The sequence below is a fragment of the Urocitellus parryii genome, chromosome 12, assembly GCF_045843805.1.
Source record: "Urocitellus parryii isolate mUroPar1 chromosome 12, mUroPar1.hap1, whole genome shotgun sequence".
Taxonomy (NCBI): domain Eukaryota; kingdom Metazoa; phylum Chordata; class Mammalia; order Rodentia; family Sciuridae; genus Urocitellus; species Urocitellus parryii.
Window position 1 is genome coordinate 37,273,054 of NC_135542.1, and position 17,433 is coordinate 37,290,486.

At 52.0% G+C, this 17,433-nt stretch overlaps 1 protein-coding gene across 5 annotated transcripts in view; it reads left to right on the forward strand.

The window, feature by feature from the left end:
- Asap2 (ArfGAP with SH3 domain, ankyrin repeat and PH domain 2) overlaps positions 1–17,433 on the forward strand; it is a 152,227-nt gene that overhangs the window by 84,034 nt on the left and 50,760 nt on the right. For all 5 annotated transcript variants that reach the window (XM_026397822.2, XM_026397665.2, XM_026397739.2 and 2 more), the window contains exons 6-11: positions 1,631–1,760; positions 3,468–3,553; positions 9,341–9,416; positions 9,593–9,679; positions 15,837–15,940; positions 16,044–16,113. In XM_026397822.2, the coding sequence (XP_026253607.1) occupies positions 1,631–1,760; positions 3,468–3,553; positions 9,341–9,416; positions 9,593–9,679; positions 15,837–15,940; positions 16,044–16,113 (553 nt within the window). The remainder of the gene's footprint in view (positions 1–1,630; positions 1,761–3,467; positions 3,554–9,340; positions 9,417–9,592; positions 9,680–15,836; positions 15,941–16,043; positions 16,114–17,433) is intronic.

Here is a 17,433-nt window from a genome sequence, read left to right on the forward strand (position 1 = left end):
TCACTAATGGTGCATGATGATTTCGGCTTGGGGGAGTGCTGAGCCCCAGGATCTTGAAGCTCTGTTCCACCCAGAGAGGCTCCAATCCTTTGTCCCTGGCCCTTTAGCATTCTCCATCTGGGCCCAGTTGGATGAGAGACTAGGGATCAGCATTCCTGCTTTACAGATGGTCTCCCAGTGGGAGGGTCTTGAGCCAGGGCCAGGAGGTGGGTCTGCTGCCTGGCATCCAGCTGCTCCTGTTACCCCCCTCAGCAGCCTGCCTAGACATGCTTCTGTGCACAGCTGGACCGTGGTGTCGGGGGGGGGGGGGCTGCTGGGGAAGACTGTGGAAAGAGGTGTCTGGGCCTGAGGGGAGGGTCCAGGAAGGGGGCTAACGTAACTTTCAGTGTGATGAAGACCCACTTTGGGCAGAAGCACAACTCCTCACACACACCAGAATCCGAGGAGGAGGGAGCAGCGCCCTTTTATCTTGAAAGTATCCTAGGCTACACAAAGGAGGTAATGCTTTACCCTCTAACGTGCAAGGTTCCTTATCCCAAGAGGCCTCATGGTGTGTAGTGGTTGGTGATTCCACAGTGAAATTAAGAGAGATGGCTCAGGTCTGCACTGTCTTGTTCCCTTGAGGGTGTCGGTGGCCTTGGAGTTGAGTGAGCCTGGTGCAGGGCCCTGGGGCCTTCCAGTCTGACCCCTCCCAGATGCCTGAATTCATTGAGCAGCATCCCTACCAAAGGCCTTCGCTGCTCACGTTCTTCTTTGTCCTTTGGATTGTTGAGGATGCACCTGCCCAGCACTAAGCGCCATGCTAAAGAAACATACTCTTCTTCTTGCCTCTTCTTAAACACTCTGTGCATGCACCCCTGCACCACCTCCTGTGATGGTGGCCTCTGGAGGCCCACGCAGCCCATTTCATCTCTGAGTAGCCGTTAGGAAAGTGCCACCTGTCTTGAGGTGCACGCCTCGAGGCCCTACAGGAAGTGCCGCTTCCCAGGTCTGCCCAACAGCCCCTCAGATGGAGTGATTTCCGTTGGCTTTCTTTAGTTTCCTTTTCTCTAGAATAAATATTCACAGTGACTTCCAGCCCTTCGTAGCTGATGTGATTTTGTGGCTACTTTGACACTGGTTCTTCTCTTAGATGTGCTCCCACTGGTTGGTGCTAAAGTGCGCACTTGATATTTAACTAATAAGCATTCAGCCTGAGATCCTTAGGACAGGGGATTGGAGCGGGAAGAAATCAGGAGGAAGTTTGTTTTCTTCTGCAGCGTGCACACCGTGGCAGGCCAGGCAGGAGAACTGGCCGGCTACACAAGCGGGGAGCGGGCCCGTCTAGGGAGAAGTGCAGTAGGGAAGAGCGAGGTGCGTGCAGACCTACCTCCTCTGCCCAGGGCAGAGCCAAGCAGGTGCTTGGGAAGTGTGTGCTGAGTCAGTTGTGGGAAGGCTAAGTTTGCCATTTTTATGATGATAGTATTTTTTTTTTTCTTTGAGCATTAAGATGCCGTTCTGTTCTAAAATGTGTGCTGAGCATTCTTCTCACGGGCTGGCTGACGGACAGCTTCAGGACTGTCCAGTGCAGCCTCTGTGCCAACAGTCCTCTTGATTTACCTGGGCTTTTTTTTTTCTCCCCGATATATAGAACCAAAATAGAGAAGGAGAAAAAGGAGCATGCCAAGCTTCATGGGATGATTCGCACTGAAATAAGTGGAGCAGAAATTGCAGAAGAGATGGAGAAGGAAAGGCGGTTCTTCCAGCTGCAGATGTGCGAGGTAAGGTGCTGGAACGGCAGGTCACCAGGCTTCCTGTGGCCTGCACCCCCACGGCGGCCTCCCCAGGAGTGTGGCTCCGACCTGAGGCTTCAGAGACAGGCCCGATGGATCATTGACCTCTGCTTCTGAGTTGACGGCTCATTTCATTGGGGGATTCTTGTCTCGTGGTGGGTAGGTGACTCTAGCAGCAACCTTTTATTAAAAGTAGAGAACTTCTTTCTGGCCTCACATACATACTTTCTCAAACTTGCCTCCTCTCCCTGGAATTAGCTAAAACACTTGAGGTGCTTTTAAATGAGTTGTCTGGGTCCCCACAGAATCAGTGACCCAGGAGATAGGTGAGAAGGCAGAGGGAGGAACTTCAAGGCACTTTGTGATGTCCTCCTGCAGGGGCAGCTTCCCCTGCTCCCCCCTGTGCCCTGGGCTCACCGTCCTGCGGCCTCAGCCTCGCCTTGGGAAGGGGGAGGCACAGGACAGACCCTGGGAGCATTTCTCCAAGACCAGAGACCCTCCGACCACAAGAGCCATTGCTCGAAGCCTTTCCGTTTCTGTGCCTTGCTTGTGGGTGTGCGGGAAGAAACCACTGCCACCTCTGCCACCTCTGTCACCTCTGCCACCTCTGCTGGGCTTCCTGCCTGCTCAGAGCAGCACGTCCCTGTGAACAGGCTGCGGGGAGTCTTTGCTATTCCCTCTCTAACCGTTTATGATCATCCCTTAGAACGAGTTCCGGTAAGGAGGATTTCTGGGTCAAGGGATACACCGACTCTAAGTTTTGGTACACTGCTAAGCATTTGATTAAAGATGTATCATTTTGATATGATGCCAGATGTCCATTTAACCAGGAGTAAATACCAAAAGGAAGGGGGGAGAGGCCTCGTGGGCAGTTGTTTCAGAGAAAAGGGAATCTGTAGCTCATGGTTTCAGAGCAGTTTCCTGTCCATGGGGTGCACCACCCACCTGGGGAGCACGCGGATGTGGGCTTACCGTGTGTGACAACTGGGAGCCTGCGTGTCTCGGCAAGGGTCAACAGACACACCAGGGCATTCTGTCTCACATGAGATGTCAGAGTCCTCCTAACGGCGGACGGATGGGGGCTTAGTGGAGTCCTCGTTCTGTAAGCCTTTAGGGAAGAACAAATGTCTTTCTTGATGCTAGTTTTATAGATCCCCAGGGCTTTCTGATATCTTCGTGGTCACTAATGAATTCTCCAAGTTAAAAATGGCTTTAATTAATTTCAAAGAGATGTGTGTTTTAAACAGTCATATTTAGAGGGAGTATCTTGGGGTCAGTGACACAGTGCCAGGGGTCTTAGCGGCAGAGTTGTAACTGTTAGTGTTGGACGGTGACCTGCCTAAAGAGAGAGGCCTCAACACCAGCCTGTGCACAGGAAGATCCAAGATGGTTAGAAACCCCATCTGTTCCAGTACCTCCTTCCTTGCAGCCAGGGCAAGGCTGTCCCTGCAGGCTAAGGTCGGTGTCCTGTTAGCAGGAGCTCTTGGCTCTTGAACATCTAATTATCTGCCTGGCGGAGCGTTCACATGGCCTTACTGAAAGGAGCCTTAGTTATGGTGTGCAGAGGAGTCAAGTGGGCGCTGCTCATTGTCAAGGACCTCTAAGAAGTGGAAGAATTAACCTGTCTCCAGAAGCTCCCATGAAAGCCCCTCTTCGGCTTCTTTCTGTAATCGTCTCTCCTTTGTTTCTCAACAGTATCTGCTGAAGGTCAATGAAATCAAGATTAAGAAAGGAGTGGATTTACTTCAGAATCTGATCAAGTATTTTCATGCCCAATGCAAGTAAGTCCCTTTCTTTGTCACGATGTCATTTGAATGTTCCCCAGGGAGTGGTAGCATGCAGTATTGTAGGTCATTTAGGAATCCCCAGTCAGAGGAACCGAGCACCGGTATGTGCTGTGTGAGTGAACCTGGAGAACCTGGCACATAAAGGGGGACAGACACAGAAGGCCATGTCCTGTGTGGTTTGGTTTCGACAATCCAGGAATAAGCAGATTCATAGAGAAGCAGATTATGGTGGCATCAGCCTGAGCCAGGAAGACCTGGGGGATGATTGCTCATGGGTGCAGCCTTGCTTTGGAGGGGTAATGAAAAGTTCTGAAGTTGGTGCTGATTGAACAGCTTCATGAATATACTAAACCCACCTTACTCTCCACTTTAGAAGGGTGAATTTAATGGTTTGGTAATTATATCTCAGTAAAAAGTAAAGATATGTATACAATATTTTAAAAAATTCACAGTAGTTCCTAAATGTCTTTATTTTTGCTCTTTTTGTGTTGAGGGGCAAATTAGTTTATCTGACCCATGATTTCGGATGTTTTTTAAGAGAAATGAGATGATGTTGATACAGTGTATTAAATTAGGAAAAGTCTTTCCTTTATTATGATATTATAAGGCCAGGGACCTTGATGAAGGAGGGAGGGTGCGGATAAGAAAGAAGGAGAAACTTCATGTTTCACCTCAACTCGGCCCTTCGCCAGCGGCCTCATCACCTGCTTCTGCTCCCAGACCCCAGTTGCTGGCAAAAGCAGGCGTCTATTAACAGTCGTTCAGGCCCCTGGCTGTTCACTCACTTGACCGACAGACTCATCCAGTGTGTGCTGTGTCGTGTCCTCTGTGCTGGGGACAGGAGGACTCCTTGCTCCAGAGTCAGGTCAGGGGTTGAACTGAAAGACCGGATGTTGGTGAGCGTTCTGCAGTGTAGGATGTGAGACCAAATATGATAAATAACCCAGTTTAGACAGAGACTCAGGGTAGCGTTCCTTTTCTCCTTTTCTGTGTTGTTACTGTTCGATTCTCCAACAGTCAGAGCACCGTGCCTAGCACACAGCAGGTACTCAGCTATTTCTTGGATTAGGAGACTGTGTTCTGCAATCTAAAGGAGCCGGCAGGTGGGTGGGGAGGGACGGTCCAGGGAGCGCTGGGGTCTGAAGGCAGGAAAAGGCCAGGTGCCTTAGGAGTGGGGAAGGAGTGGGGTGGAACCAGAGTGAGTGGAAAGACCCGCACATGGACGGCCTCGGTGTCTCCTGAGGTTCAGGATTTGACCCCGGGTGTTGGGATGCCCTGGAATGGTTTTAGGCAGAGGATCCATTCACATGGTGCTCCTGTGTGTGCCAGGCCCTATTTGGGGTTCTGCTGATCCAAGAAGCCCAGAAGCAAAGCTCTTCTGCTGGTGACTGTATGTTCCACTGGTGGAGATGCTCCGGAGGCCCATGCACGGACCCCGGCTGTGGCTGGGTCAAGGCATGAGCAGGGACAGGGAGCAGCTTCTGGAAGGAGAAGCCAGAGGCAGGACCTTCGTGTGGGCGTGCGGCTCCCATCCTGGTGCAGCCAGAGAGGACGGTGACTCGTTGGGCACAGCGGGGGTGGGAGGTGGGACTACCTTGCGGAATCTTTTGGAGGTAGAATCGCCTGTCTCCATACCTTCCCCAGACAGGCTGTGCCCAGGCCGATGTGCCTTTTCTTTCTTCTTCTTTTTTGGTAATGGGGTTTGAGTCCAGAGGTGCTGAACCATTGAGCCACATCCCAAGTCCTTGCTTTTTCTTGTATGTTTTTGAGATGGTTTCACTAAGTTGTGGAGGCTGGTCTCGAACTTGTGATTTTCTTGCCTCTGTCTTCTGAGTCACCGGGATCACAAACACCTCACCACACCTGGCCCTACTGTGCCTTTTGTGCACACATCGCTCCTTTCCCTGGAATGTTGTCCCATGCCCCTGGACCCTCCCTAGCTCCTGCCCTCTCCCGGGACCTGGCTCCTGGACTGAGCTCCTCAGCTGCATTCTCGGCTCCCAAGAGCACACGTGGCTTCTCCTGCACCACCGCGGCACCCTCTGCACGTGTCCTTCATGGCGTCCCCTGGTCTAATCTCTCTAAGAGTGAAGGACACCCTCTTGGGAGGGTCCGTGCCACTCACTGGGTCTCCCTCAGGACATGGCACGGGTGCCTGGTACGGGTGTGCAGCAGGGCCTCGGGCCGCAGCCTGAGCTGTCACCACTCTCCGTGTAGAGAGGACAGCTCTGCTGGAGCAGCGAAGGTCAGATGGCTGGGAGTGTGTGCACAGGTGCTTGAGCCAGGTTGAAAATCTAGAGACCGTCCCAGAGGGTGAGAAGACCTGGCATCTGTAGGATTTTCAAGATGAGCTCTTTGACAGACTCATTTCCTGTGACACGTGTCGGCAACATGCAGATCCCCCCCCCAGGTCTCGTTTAACCTGGTATGAGGCGGTTTAGGAAGTGGGTCGCTTCCTTGCTGATATTTTATTTTTAGGAAGAAGCTATTCTGGGATTTCCTTTTTTTTCCCTTTATTTTGCCCAAACTATCAGTTGGGTAGCAACAGACCCTTGTGGAAAGTGAACTAGTTGGCCTTTTATGGGCATAAGCTCAGTGACCTATTAAAATAAGAATCTTCCGTTACTTCCTTCTTGGATCTGTGTGTGTGTGTGTGTGTGTGTGTGTGTGTGTGTGTGTGTGTTCACTGCATGATCCTAAATCAGTTACGCTGCTTTGACTTTTTAAATTCATATTTGCGGATAAAACTTGGAGGCTGAGACTCTGCTGTGGCTCATGGGGGATCTGGGCCTGTGTGCGTTTCACCTGTGGGAGTCCTTCATGTCCACTCATTGAAGTTCTCATCAACCCTCTTGGCCCAGAAGCCCAGCTTTGCCTGAGGAACCCTCCCTGCACACCGGCCACTGGCGGTGCATGAGGCCACCGTGTTTCACTGAGGTCCTGGAAGCCATGCTGGCTTGACCCAGAGAAGTCCTTGAATGTGCATGAGTTGTTTTTTAAACTTGTTTTGCTTTTCCCTGTTTTTAAGAAATACTTCCATGTTCTTTGTCTTTTATTTCACTTAAGAAAAGAATTTGTATCTCTGCCTCATTCCTGGATTTCCTGAAAGTTCCTCTGTCAGCCTGGACTGCTACAGAGGGAGGGTCCCGTTCTCCAGTGGAGTAGGCAGCCTGGGAAACCCTAACTGAAACCCAGGATGGCCGGGTTCTGGCAGGTGGACTGAGTGTGGAGGGACTTGCTCTTCCAGCACGCACCTCCCTGCTGGACCCATGACACCCGCTGTTGTCCCATGAACTAGGGGCGCTGAGTTGGTCGGACTTGGTCCACGGTCCTGGAGAAGCTTGTTCTCGAGTGAGGGAAGGGCAGACCCTCGGGGAATGAGGGACGAAGTGTGATGTTAGACTGTGATCCCTGAAGCCTGGGGTTGGGGCGATTTGTAGCGTGCTATAGGGCCAGAGGAACGCTGGAGATCATGATCGCATCTAAGCAGGTGCATTTTCAAGGCTTGAAAATCTGGCCAAGCAGGCTGGGAAATGTGCGATCAAAAACAAAACTTGATCTGATAATTGTCCATGCTTTAAGTTCCTTGACTGAAGCTTAGAAAAATGTTAATGGGCTCCACTTAGGAATAATCTGCCAGGGATGTGTGCTCAGGAATGCCTTGGTGACCAAGCCAGCAAGGCGGCCCTCCTGCTCCTCCCTGGAAGCTCCCCCTAGTGCCTGGCTGCATTTTGAGAGTATACCTGGGTGCCGCAGCATGCCTCCTACGGAGTTTGTGGGAAGATGGGGTTTGAGAACCAGAGGGAGGAGGTTCTCCAGGTGGAAGCAGATGGTGAAGACTGGGGAGGCCGAAGTCCCCACTGTAAATCCAAATTTACATCGTTCTTCCGAGTGGATGTGCATTGCGATGCTGGAAACAGTCGCCGTGAGGAGAAAACCTTCCCTGAGCCCTTGGCTCCTCTCAGGGCTCCCACCTCGGGGAGAGTTGCCAGGCTGCGGAGGTGCCAGGGCAGAGCTCCTGTTCCCGCTCCCCAGGGCACCTCTGCCTCTAACCTCCTTAACATTGTTCCTGTTCCCAGCCCTAGCTCTCTCACTCATGTTCTCTCCCTCCCTTCCTTCCTATTTTATAAGAATTTGAAGTGATTCAAGAAATAGTTACATAAAGAAAATTTGTAAGTAAAACGTTAGAATCATCTGATTCAAGACAGAAGGGAACAGGACAGTTTCTCACTCCTGCAGCTCTGCAGGGCTTCCAGATTTCCCCTGCAGCCTGAAGGCACATCTGCTCCCTGTCAGCCCTGGTGCTGGGAGTGGGAAGTGCAGAGGTGCGCAAGACCTGGCTTTCCTGCCCTAACTCTGGGGAAGGCACCTGGGTGGGTCTCTCTGACGCCCTGGCTACGCCAGAGGCATGCACTGTCTTCAGAAGAAGATGAGTTAGGTGAACTAGAGGATCGGGAGTATGAGAGCTTGTGTGTATCCAGAGAGCAAGGTGAGAACATCCCAGGCTGCGGCCCCTTCGACTGGCTGCAGTGATTTGCAGCTCCCACGGCCTGAGCTCCTGCCCTTCCTTCTGGCCGTTGCTGACCCGAGGCCCAGCAGCACCCTTCTGTGCTGTTTTCACAGCCCACGAGACACTTGGTGTAAAAATGGTCCCGTGGCGCCACTGCTGAGTTTAAAAGGCAGAAACCTCACCTGCGAGGAGCGCAGGTGAGACCCACATCACCTCCTGCAGGTAGTCTCCTCGGGTCCAGCGACAGGCAGAAGCTGGCAATTTCTCCTCTTCTGTCCCTCCCTGCCTTCCGTCCTGGAACTCGAGACGTAGTGGGAGAATCACGTGGTAGAGAATCACACTTTGAACACACAGTTGCCAGTGTGGCACACGTGGTGAAGGGAAGGACAAAATGCCGAGAGAATCTACCAGGAAGAGCCCTTTTCAACATGGACACAGCTGGGTGGAGCAGGCGCTGCGGGCAGAGGCCTGAGGCTTGAAGAATTTGGTGGCCATGGGGGACAGAGGAGGCCTGTGGGGCTGCCACTGTGTCTGGAGGCCGCAGGGCCAACCACATAGGCAGTGCAGGGTCGTGTGGTCCAGAGCCTGTGGGGAGGCGGCCTCCTCATTCCGCAGCAGGGTCCCAGGCAGCTGGCCTGGGGCAGGCGGCACTGACCTGCTGCACGGGCCCTGCCCACGCCACCAGTGACCTCACCGCTTCCAGCTCTGCGCTTACGACCCTCCTTTTGCCGTTTGACCCTCAGTGCTCCCACCTCGCTGTCCACTCTGTGGGTGGAGTGGGCGCGGCCCGTGCCTCAGAGCTACCTGTTGGTTGGTTGGTTGGTTGGTTGGTTGGTTTTACTGTGTTCCTTCTCTTTTCCACGTGGCCATTGCTGTGGAGGAAATTCTCCCAGTCTCGCTCTTGCAGCACCCTGTGGCTTTTTTCCCTTGGCCACAGATCCTTCCATTTAGGTGCTCACAAGACTCTGAATCAAAGCTCTTGCTGCCATTTTCAGTAGAATCCTGTTTCTCATTGTCAACCGAAGATCTCAATTTATGTGGGTCAAGAAAAATCACAAGTGCTCAGGCTAATTGTAGTTCCTTTCCTATTCTTCTAGTTTTGAGTGTCCTTTTATTCTTGATTTGCCTGATTTTAAGTTTCTATTCATATAGACGTTTCCCCCCGGAGTTGGGTAATGATGCCAGTCATTTTTCTTTAAAGAAGTTTCTCTCCCTCTGACAAGGTTATTTTCTCCTTTATGAAGCACAACCTGTGTTTTTTCTTCCCCTAGTTTTTTCCAGGACGGACTGAAAGCAGTAGAAAGCCTCAGGCCTTCCATTGAAACCCTGTCCACGGATCTGCACACGGTGAGCAGCCCCTCTGCCTGTCCTGTGTGCCATCTGGCCTGAGCACGCTGTGCCACCCAGCAAGGGGCCGCCCCACCCTGCCTGATGGAGGGTGGCTGGGGAGGGTGTGGCCCGCGAGAGGAGCGGTCACCTCCCTGCTGCAGCCTCACCTCTCTCTGCTCCATTTGGTTTTAAAGATCAAGCAGGCCCAGGATGAAGAGCGAAGACAGCTGATGCAGCTCCGCGACATCCTGAAGTCAGCACTGCAGGTGGAGCAGAAAGAGGTGAGGGGATTTAATTTTGAAAGATTGCTATTTAGGTTTCGGAGGCCTGGGGACTGAGGGGTGGGAAATCCTGGATGCCAGGGGTTCTCCGGGGCAAGCAGCACTGAGCATCTCGTGTGTTCTTTTAGTTTTGCCAAAGCATCTTCTTTGTTTTGTCCTGGGGGAGGCACCACCGTGGGCATTGATGTAGGGTGGGCCTTCTTGCTCCCAGTGGCCAGCTGGCTATTTCTTGGGGCCTTTCTCATGTTGCACACCTGCCACTTATGCCCCTGGACCTCTGTGGTTTGCTGGCCCTGACATGTCTGGACTCCTTGGGATGGAACAGATCAGGTGGCTGCCTGGGTTCCTTCCGGCCCGGAGACTACTCTGTAAGATGCGAGGAGTTAGCTTTTCTTAGGGCTCTGTCCTGAGGGGCACATGTCCATGGTCTGTCCTGTGTCACCTGTTGTGTAGTGACAGCTTTGTATGCTCCCTCTAAATTTGTATTTTGCTCATGAAAAGAACATGGAGGTAAATTTTAAAGGCAGTTTTGTGATGTGTTTGCTACAATGTGGATATTACAATGTGAATTTCTTTTTTCCTCGAGTCACAGAGTCACTGTGCTGCCCAGGCTGGCCCTGAACACCTGGACTCAAGCAGTCCTCCTGCCTCGGCCTCCTGAGTAGCTGGAATAGAAAGTGAATTTAACATAAACCTTCCTTCTTGTCCATAAAGGAATGTGTCTAAATGTCCAGTAGGTTTTGGATAAATAGCCATGAATCTGCTTAACAGAGCAGAGCATTCACTGTTGGTGTTTTGCTGTAAGATCTTGTACTATAACTGAATGTTGTTGTTTTTCTCCCAAATGCACTTGCCTTTCGTGACCGAAGTCTAGGAGAGTAAGTAGCTCGGTATTTTAACAAATCGGAGGGGTCTGCATGTTTTGTTCATAAACTTCAAAATCCACGTTTCTTCTCCACACATCTTACTGGCTAGTAGCACTTTAAATTTTAACCCTCCTCTTTCACTGTAGTAGATTTTGCTAAAGGCAAAAGAATTTCCATGTCCGGCATGGTGGAGCGGGAATGTTCAGAGTTGCTGGTTCTTCTGTGAAGAGGGAGCAGCTCTCCCCCACCCGCCCGCAGTTCTGCCATCATGGCCTGTCCCTCTTAGACTGACGCCTTCCTGCAGCTGGCTGTGGGCAGCTCGGGGAAGCCCCTGCCTTCTCCGCCCTCCCTCTGTCACATGGGGGTTGTCAAGTGACAGGCCAGCAGGGTGATGCTGGCACTGCTGTCAGCATGGTGCCTGCCTCTCGGTCCAGGGATCGTGGGTCCTAGTGACGTGATCTCCCCAAACATGTTATAAGCACCAAAAGAAAGGAAGGCAAGGAACACGGAGCGCAGAGGAAACCGCCGTCTAACTGTAGGTACAGGAGGCAGGGCCAGCCCGGGGGCAGGAGCCCATTAAGGCCTTGGTCTGGGGCGTTGGAGGAGTGGTCAGAGCTGAGGAGGAGGGTCAAAGCCCGGGTTTAAAATGAGGAGGAACAGCTGGGTCAGCAGCCCGGCCCCAGCACCTGGCAGGAGCTGTGTTTGCTCTGACTATAGATGGAGGCTGGGGAGAGCTGGCCGTTGCCAGAGCTCTATTCCCTTACAGCTTTGCAGAAAAGTGTGAGAGACCCGCTGGCACAGCCACAGTCTCTCGGCCTTTATCCTTTGGTGGGTTCTGCTGGCCAGTCTGCCTGTCCTGCTGGCCTGAGCAACTCAGAGGAACTTTCTTTACTTTGTTCCATGTCCTCCAGGTCCCAGGAGTTGGCCGCGCGTCCTCCAGTCAGTCTCCTGGCTGTGACTGTTATGTTTCCTGTCCGTCACACTTCGCACTTGGGTTCATTGGACAGTCCATGAACACGGTTGCAAGGACTAAGCAAACGTGCATCAGTTAGATTTACTCATTTTGACATGGTTTTCAGGATTCAGGTTCCAGCCTGTGTTCCTCCCCTTAGTGGCCAGGCACTGAATCCTGGGCCTTGCTGTTGAGGCTGTCCTTCCTTCGATTGGGTTCTTCTCTGTGACTTACAGAGCTGGAGGTGTTGTGTGGCTTTGATTCAGCATGGTGAAAATTCTGACTGATGTGTGGTGATGGATGGTTCATGGAGGTGGGTGGCCTGCCCCAGGACACTGCCTTGATGGGCGGGCAGAGCCACTGCTCCTCACCTTCTTCCGCCAGCTTCAAATTCCACTATTGGAAGGAGTGAGGAACACTGCCACTACAGCACGGTGGCTCAGGCCGTTCTTCATCACCCTGTGGCTGGGCTCTGGATCACGGGATCCTATGCCTTTATGGCGTAAGTCACAACTCTAAAATCACCTGCCATTCGGATTTTGCTGAAGGTATTTTTCTGCTCTCTGCAAAGAGGATACTACCCTTTGGGTTTTCCATCATTCTGTTAGGAAAATTTTAAGACTTACAGAAAAGTTGAAAACCGGTGTGGCATGTGCATGGATGCACCCTGGCATTTGACGTCGGGAAGATCCTCTGCCGGGTTAAGCCCCTCAGTACTGCTGGGTTTTGGGTGAGCTCTCTCCCTGCCAGCCTCGCCGCTGCCTTCCCATCACCTGTGGGGCTCTGCTGGGATGGACCCATGCGATGCTGCTGAGTCCCTGCTCTCTGACCTTGACAACAGCCCAGCCTGGGCTCCTGGGGAGATGCTCGGGCTCTGGTTTCAAGGTTTAGAAGCCCAAGTGCTGAAACCACAGTGTTTCCCCACTCTGCAGCCCTCACCAGCGGCTTCTCTCTCTCCGTCAGCTCTGCTTCTCCTTTTCCAGGTTCCCTGTCTAGTGGGATGTGGCTGGACAGTGGTGCTGTCTGGTGGCAGAGACCCCACAGGGCCATAATCTCCCCCCGACTCTGGCTTCTGGATTTGTGAACCCTGAATCTGGCCTTATCATCAGCCTCTGCCAGGTGGCCCCTGACCCGCCTCTCCTGCTGAGCTGGTGTCCTGCGCTGGCCTTCTCCTCTGCCACAGTGGAGGGCACGCTGCATTGATTCTGTGGTCAGTGACCCTCTCCTCCACACTCAGTGCAGGCCCCGCACAGCCCCCAGAGGAAGAGAGGTGCACTTCTCCCCTCGTCAGAGCTCACTGCCAGGAGGCGGAGCCTTTCTTCATGATGAGCTGGGGAAAGGCTGTTGCCAGGTCCCCTAGAGGTCACCTCCAGGATGCTGGAGCAACTGGTGCTAAAGCAGGTTCAGTTTTATGCCAGAAAGATCTCAGTACTGTTTTTCTGAGTTTTAGATTTTACATGATAGTAGCTTCAGGTTTGCCTGCGTGTTTGGACAGAGTCAGGGAGTGCCTGGTCTAAAGAAAAGAATACAACAGAATCCTGTCTTCCCTGAGGTGTGGTGCAGGGCCCGGTCCTGTTGAGAGGTGGGCGTCCTTCATCCTGCTGCTGAGACCTGCCAGCGGTCCTCACTTGGGCGTGTGGTGAGGGCTCCCAGCAGCCGGTCATGACTTTCCCATTGATTTTAGGCAGGCTTTTTCCCCTTCCCAGGTTGATAGACATATTTCTTCGTTGTGCAGTTAGGTCTTTTGACAAGGTTTATTTTTAGTTTTTCGCAGAGTCCTACAGGTGAACAGTATTTCTGCTTCCTCTCCATACATTGCTCCCGGCACTGTTTAAAGCTGGGCTCGCTCTGCATTCCTGGTGCTCTGGGAGAGCATGGGACCTGGGACCCTCCTCGCCCCACAAACCAGCAGCTTGCCCTGGTTGCTCCAGGAGGTCCCCATGGAAAACAAGGCCCTGTCTCCCAAGTGGGGCCTGCATGCTTCGGCCAATTGTCACTCACATGGAGCAGGCCTTAGCACACCACTGATGCTCAGATGAGGCTTTTTGTTTGTTTTTTGTCTTTTTGTTTTTTCAGAGTTACTGTATGTACTCTGTAGAGTTTAAAAAGTCAGCCTGGACATTGGCGTTTATGGATTGGAAGACGTGGCATTGGTGCAATGACAGTGAACTCCAATGATCGAGTGTGATTGCCATCAAAAAAAAAAAAAATCTCAGTCAAAATCCTGGTTGTCTTTTTACAGAAATTGACAAGCTGCTTCTAAAGTTCTTATGGAAATGCCAGGGACCCAGAATAGCTAAAACCATCTTCAAAAAGAAGACTCACACTTCCTGATGTCAGAACTCCCTTAGGGCTGTAATCATCCAGGCAGGGTGGTATTGGCATCTGGGGGACAGATCAACGACACAAAACGAAGCGTCCAGCAATAAAGCGTCCCTCTGTGGCCAGTGGGTTTTCAACAGGCATGCCAGACAGAGGGGAGAAGGGAGAACTGTTCACAGGGGTCTTGAGGCAGCTGGACGGCCACAAGCCAGAGAATGCTGACGAACCTGCTGCGTGCCCTGACCAAAAGTTAACCCGGCATCGACGGAGACCCAAGTGAAAGAGCATAAGTTATAAAAGTCTTAAAAGAGACTTACAGGTGTAGATCTTTGTGTCCTTGGATTAGGCAGTGGTCTCTTACCCATGACCCCTAACAGAAGAAGCAGTAAATTGGAGTTCATCAAAATTAAAAGCTTTTGTGCTTCAGAACTCCTCTTTCAGACTGTCATGTGTCCAGGCAGGCTTGTCCCAGAGGTCTGTAGTGCCTTGGGCCTCAGTGAGTCTTTTGTCTCCGGCTGCGGTGTCTGGCCCTCCGTCCCTGCATGGCGGCCACAGCTCCCCCTGCCTCTCCACGTCTTTCTCTTGCTGTCCCCTTTGCCTCGAGGACCCTCCCTGACTCTCTGCCAGCTTTTGCCTGCACCTTTAAGCTCACTTCTTCCCAACTCTTCCTGCGATTTTGTCCATTTGATGCTTCGGGTCTTGAGTGGGTGTGCAGGTATTTATTTTTGTACTTAGGACTGAACTTGGGCACTTTACCGCTGAGCTACATCTCCAGCCCTTTTTATTTGACTTTGAGACAAAGTCTCCTCCTTTCCCATCCTCCTGCCTCAGCCTCCTGAGTTGCTGTGGTCCGAGGTGCGCCCCACTGTGCCTGGCCAGTTCTCGGGTGCTCTTATTCTTGGTTTGATTTCATTGCTTTCCATGCTGTGGTTCCTTCCTGGTCTGCACTGTGCTTCGTTTCCCTGAGGATTGTCCGCTGCTTGTCCGTGAGGAGCCTCCGGGGATTCCACTCCTTGCTCTGCTCTTGCTTTTAGGAGTTCTGCTTCTTGAGCAAATCGATTTTACTGTGTCTCTGTTTCTTCTGTTACAAAGTGAACTGGCCATAGTTGGGCTGTGAGGCTCTTGGTCAGCAGAAGCAGGCACATCTCACGTGGCCCTGCCTGGTTGGCCTGTGTATGGTCTGTCCACGTCTTGCTCCCTCTTGCTCCCTGCGCTCTGCTGGAGTTTCCAGCACAGGCCCCGAGGCCTGGGAGTCTCAGCTTAGGACATCTGGTGTTACTTGTTGAACATTGGTTGTGCCCTGGTTGGGGGCTAGGTATTAGGCTTGGGCCCTGGGGATTTGTGGCTGGTCCTTGCAGAAGCTTGTCTCTGAATTTGCTAGGCGCAGTGGACTTGGTCTGGCTTCCAGCTGACCACACGGATGGTTTTCCTGTGATTGCACCTCCCTGTGGTCAGGGTCAGTGCTGGCTAGGTTCATTGCCGCCTGAGCCCGCCTCCTTGAGACTGACAGGTGAAGAAGGGTCCCTGCTGTTTTATCCAGGTGTTTGGTGTGTGATCTTCTTGGTCCTTACTTCATTAACTCTCCTACTGTCCAAGAAGGAAACGGGGAAGTAGCTTGTTTTAAGTGGAGGATGTTTGGCTGTTTAACTGAAAGCCCCTGCTCTCCGCGTGTCACATTGCCTTCCTTCTTGCGGCCACTCTTCCTTCCCAGGGACCTGTGCGAGGGGCTTAAAGCTCAGGGTGAAGTGAACCTGTGTCTCCAAGTTGCTGGATCTCTCAGGGACTTTGGAAGTTCTGATTTTCAACATTTCCTTCTCCAGCCTGCTAGATGGCTATTAGGAGTTCCTCGATATGGAGTTCACGTCCCTTTTTTGGTGTGGTGCCAAGAGGGAAATTTTCTGATTTAAAACAACAACAACAACAAAAACCACTTAGGCATAAGTTTCCTGTGTTACTGAGTTTTAAAAATTGGGACCTGGATGACGTATTAAAAAGCAGATTCTTGGCCCTTTTTTAGGACTCACAACTTCGCCAGAGCACAGCTTACAGCTTACATCAGCCTCAGGGAAACAAAGAACACGGGACGGAGCGGAACGGCAACCTCTACAAGAAAAGCGATGGGTAGGTGCAGTGGCGTTGCTGTTGCTGGAGCGGAAACAGACGTCCGTGATCTCCTGTGTCCAGAATGTCTAAACTCTTACTGTTTTTCCCTCTTACCCATAAGGATCCGAAAAGTGTGGCAGAAAAGGAAATGCTCAGTTAAAAACGGTTTTCTGACCATATCCCACGGTACCGTAAGTATTCTCTTCTAATCTGTGGTCCACGCTGGGTGTAGTTGGGTGAAGTCTGGGGACACAGGTGTCCTGTGTGTGATGTGGCATTGAGGCTGCGTTTGGAAAGCCGGCTGGCTCCCTGTCTGGCTTTGGAGCACCTGCTGAGCCTTCTCCACAGGGAGGAGCTTTGTTCACCTGCTTCAGAGTCAGGAGTGACTGTGAGCCAGGTGCCTTTACCTAGAAGCCTGTGACTTCCAGAAAGCACAGAGCTGCAGACGGCCCCCTCAGCTAGCCTTGACATGGAAAAACTGAAGGTCTCACTTGGGAAGACTTCTACTTTGCCATTAAGGGGAAAATGTTTCAGTGCTCAGAACTCTGGGAACTAGAAATCCAAGAGAGAAGAGATTTCAGTAACTTATTATAAAGGTCTCCCACACCAGCCCAATCTTATTTTACTATTTATTCATTCAATCATTTATTCATTTATTGGTGCTGGGGACTGAACCCAGGGCCTTGTGCATGCAAGGCAAGCACTCTACCAACTGAGCTACCTCCCCGGCCCACCAGGATCAATCTTAATCAAGTTCTCTTTTCTCTTCTTTGTAATAACCCATGCAAGAAAAGCAGCCCTGCCTGTTGAGCTTTCGAGAAAACCAAACAGAATAAAATTACACACCTGTCTATCTTTCAGAGACCCGGAACTGGACTCATAGCCATAAACAGCCCTTGTACCCGCCTTCTTTTCTAAGAGGCTTTTGGCATGTTATCCCCTTGCTTTGGACCGGGGCTGGTGAAAACCAGGTGGGCTGGTGGACACCTTTGAAAAGGTCTGGGCTGCGTTTTGTTCTTGGTTTGAATTACTTCCCCTAAGCCAGGCCCAGCACTGCGTGCCCGGCAGCCTCAGTGGATGGTGGATGGTGGAGAGGATGAATCACCCTCCATGAAGCATTTATCAAACACGCCCTTCATCTGGGTCTTCCGTCCCTCCTCCCACCGGCCCCAGTGAAAGGCAGAGCTGGACAGGAGCATAGATGAGCTTTTCAGGCCCTTAGAAAGATTGTCCGTCACTCATTGTTGGGGTCTGGAGAAGCAGCCCTTCTCAGCAATCACAAGTGAAAAACCAGCAGCGCTCTGAGGATGTCACTGAAGCAAGGATTGCTGGGTCCCTGGGGTGTGGGGGGTCACTCTTGCTGATTCCATCAAGGGAAGGGAGAGGGAGATGAGAAGCAGCACGGCTGGGTGTGGCCTGCAGGGATTCTGGCCCTGGGATTGACTGTGCCCCTCCAGGCAGCTGAAGGTCACCCCTTCCCCACAGTCCAGCGTCACTGGCTTAGTCACCAC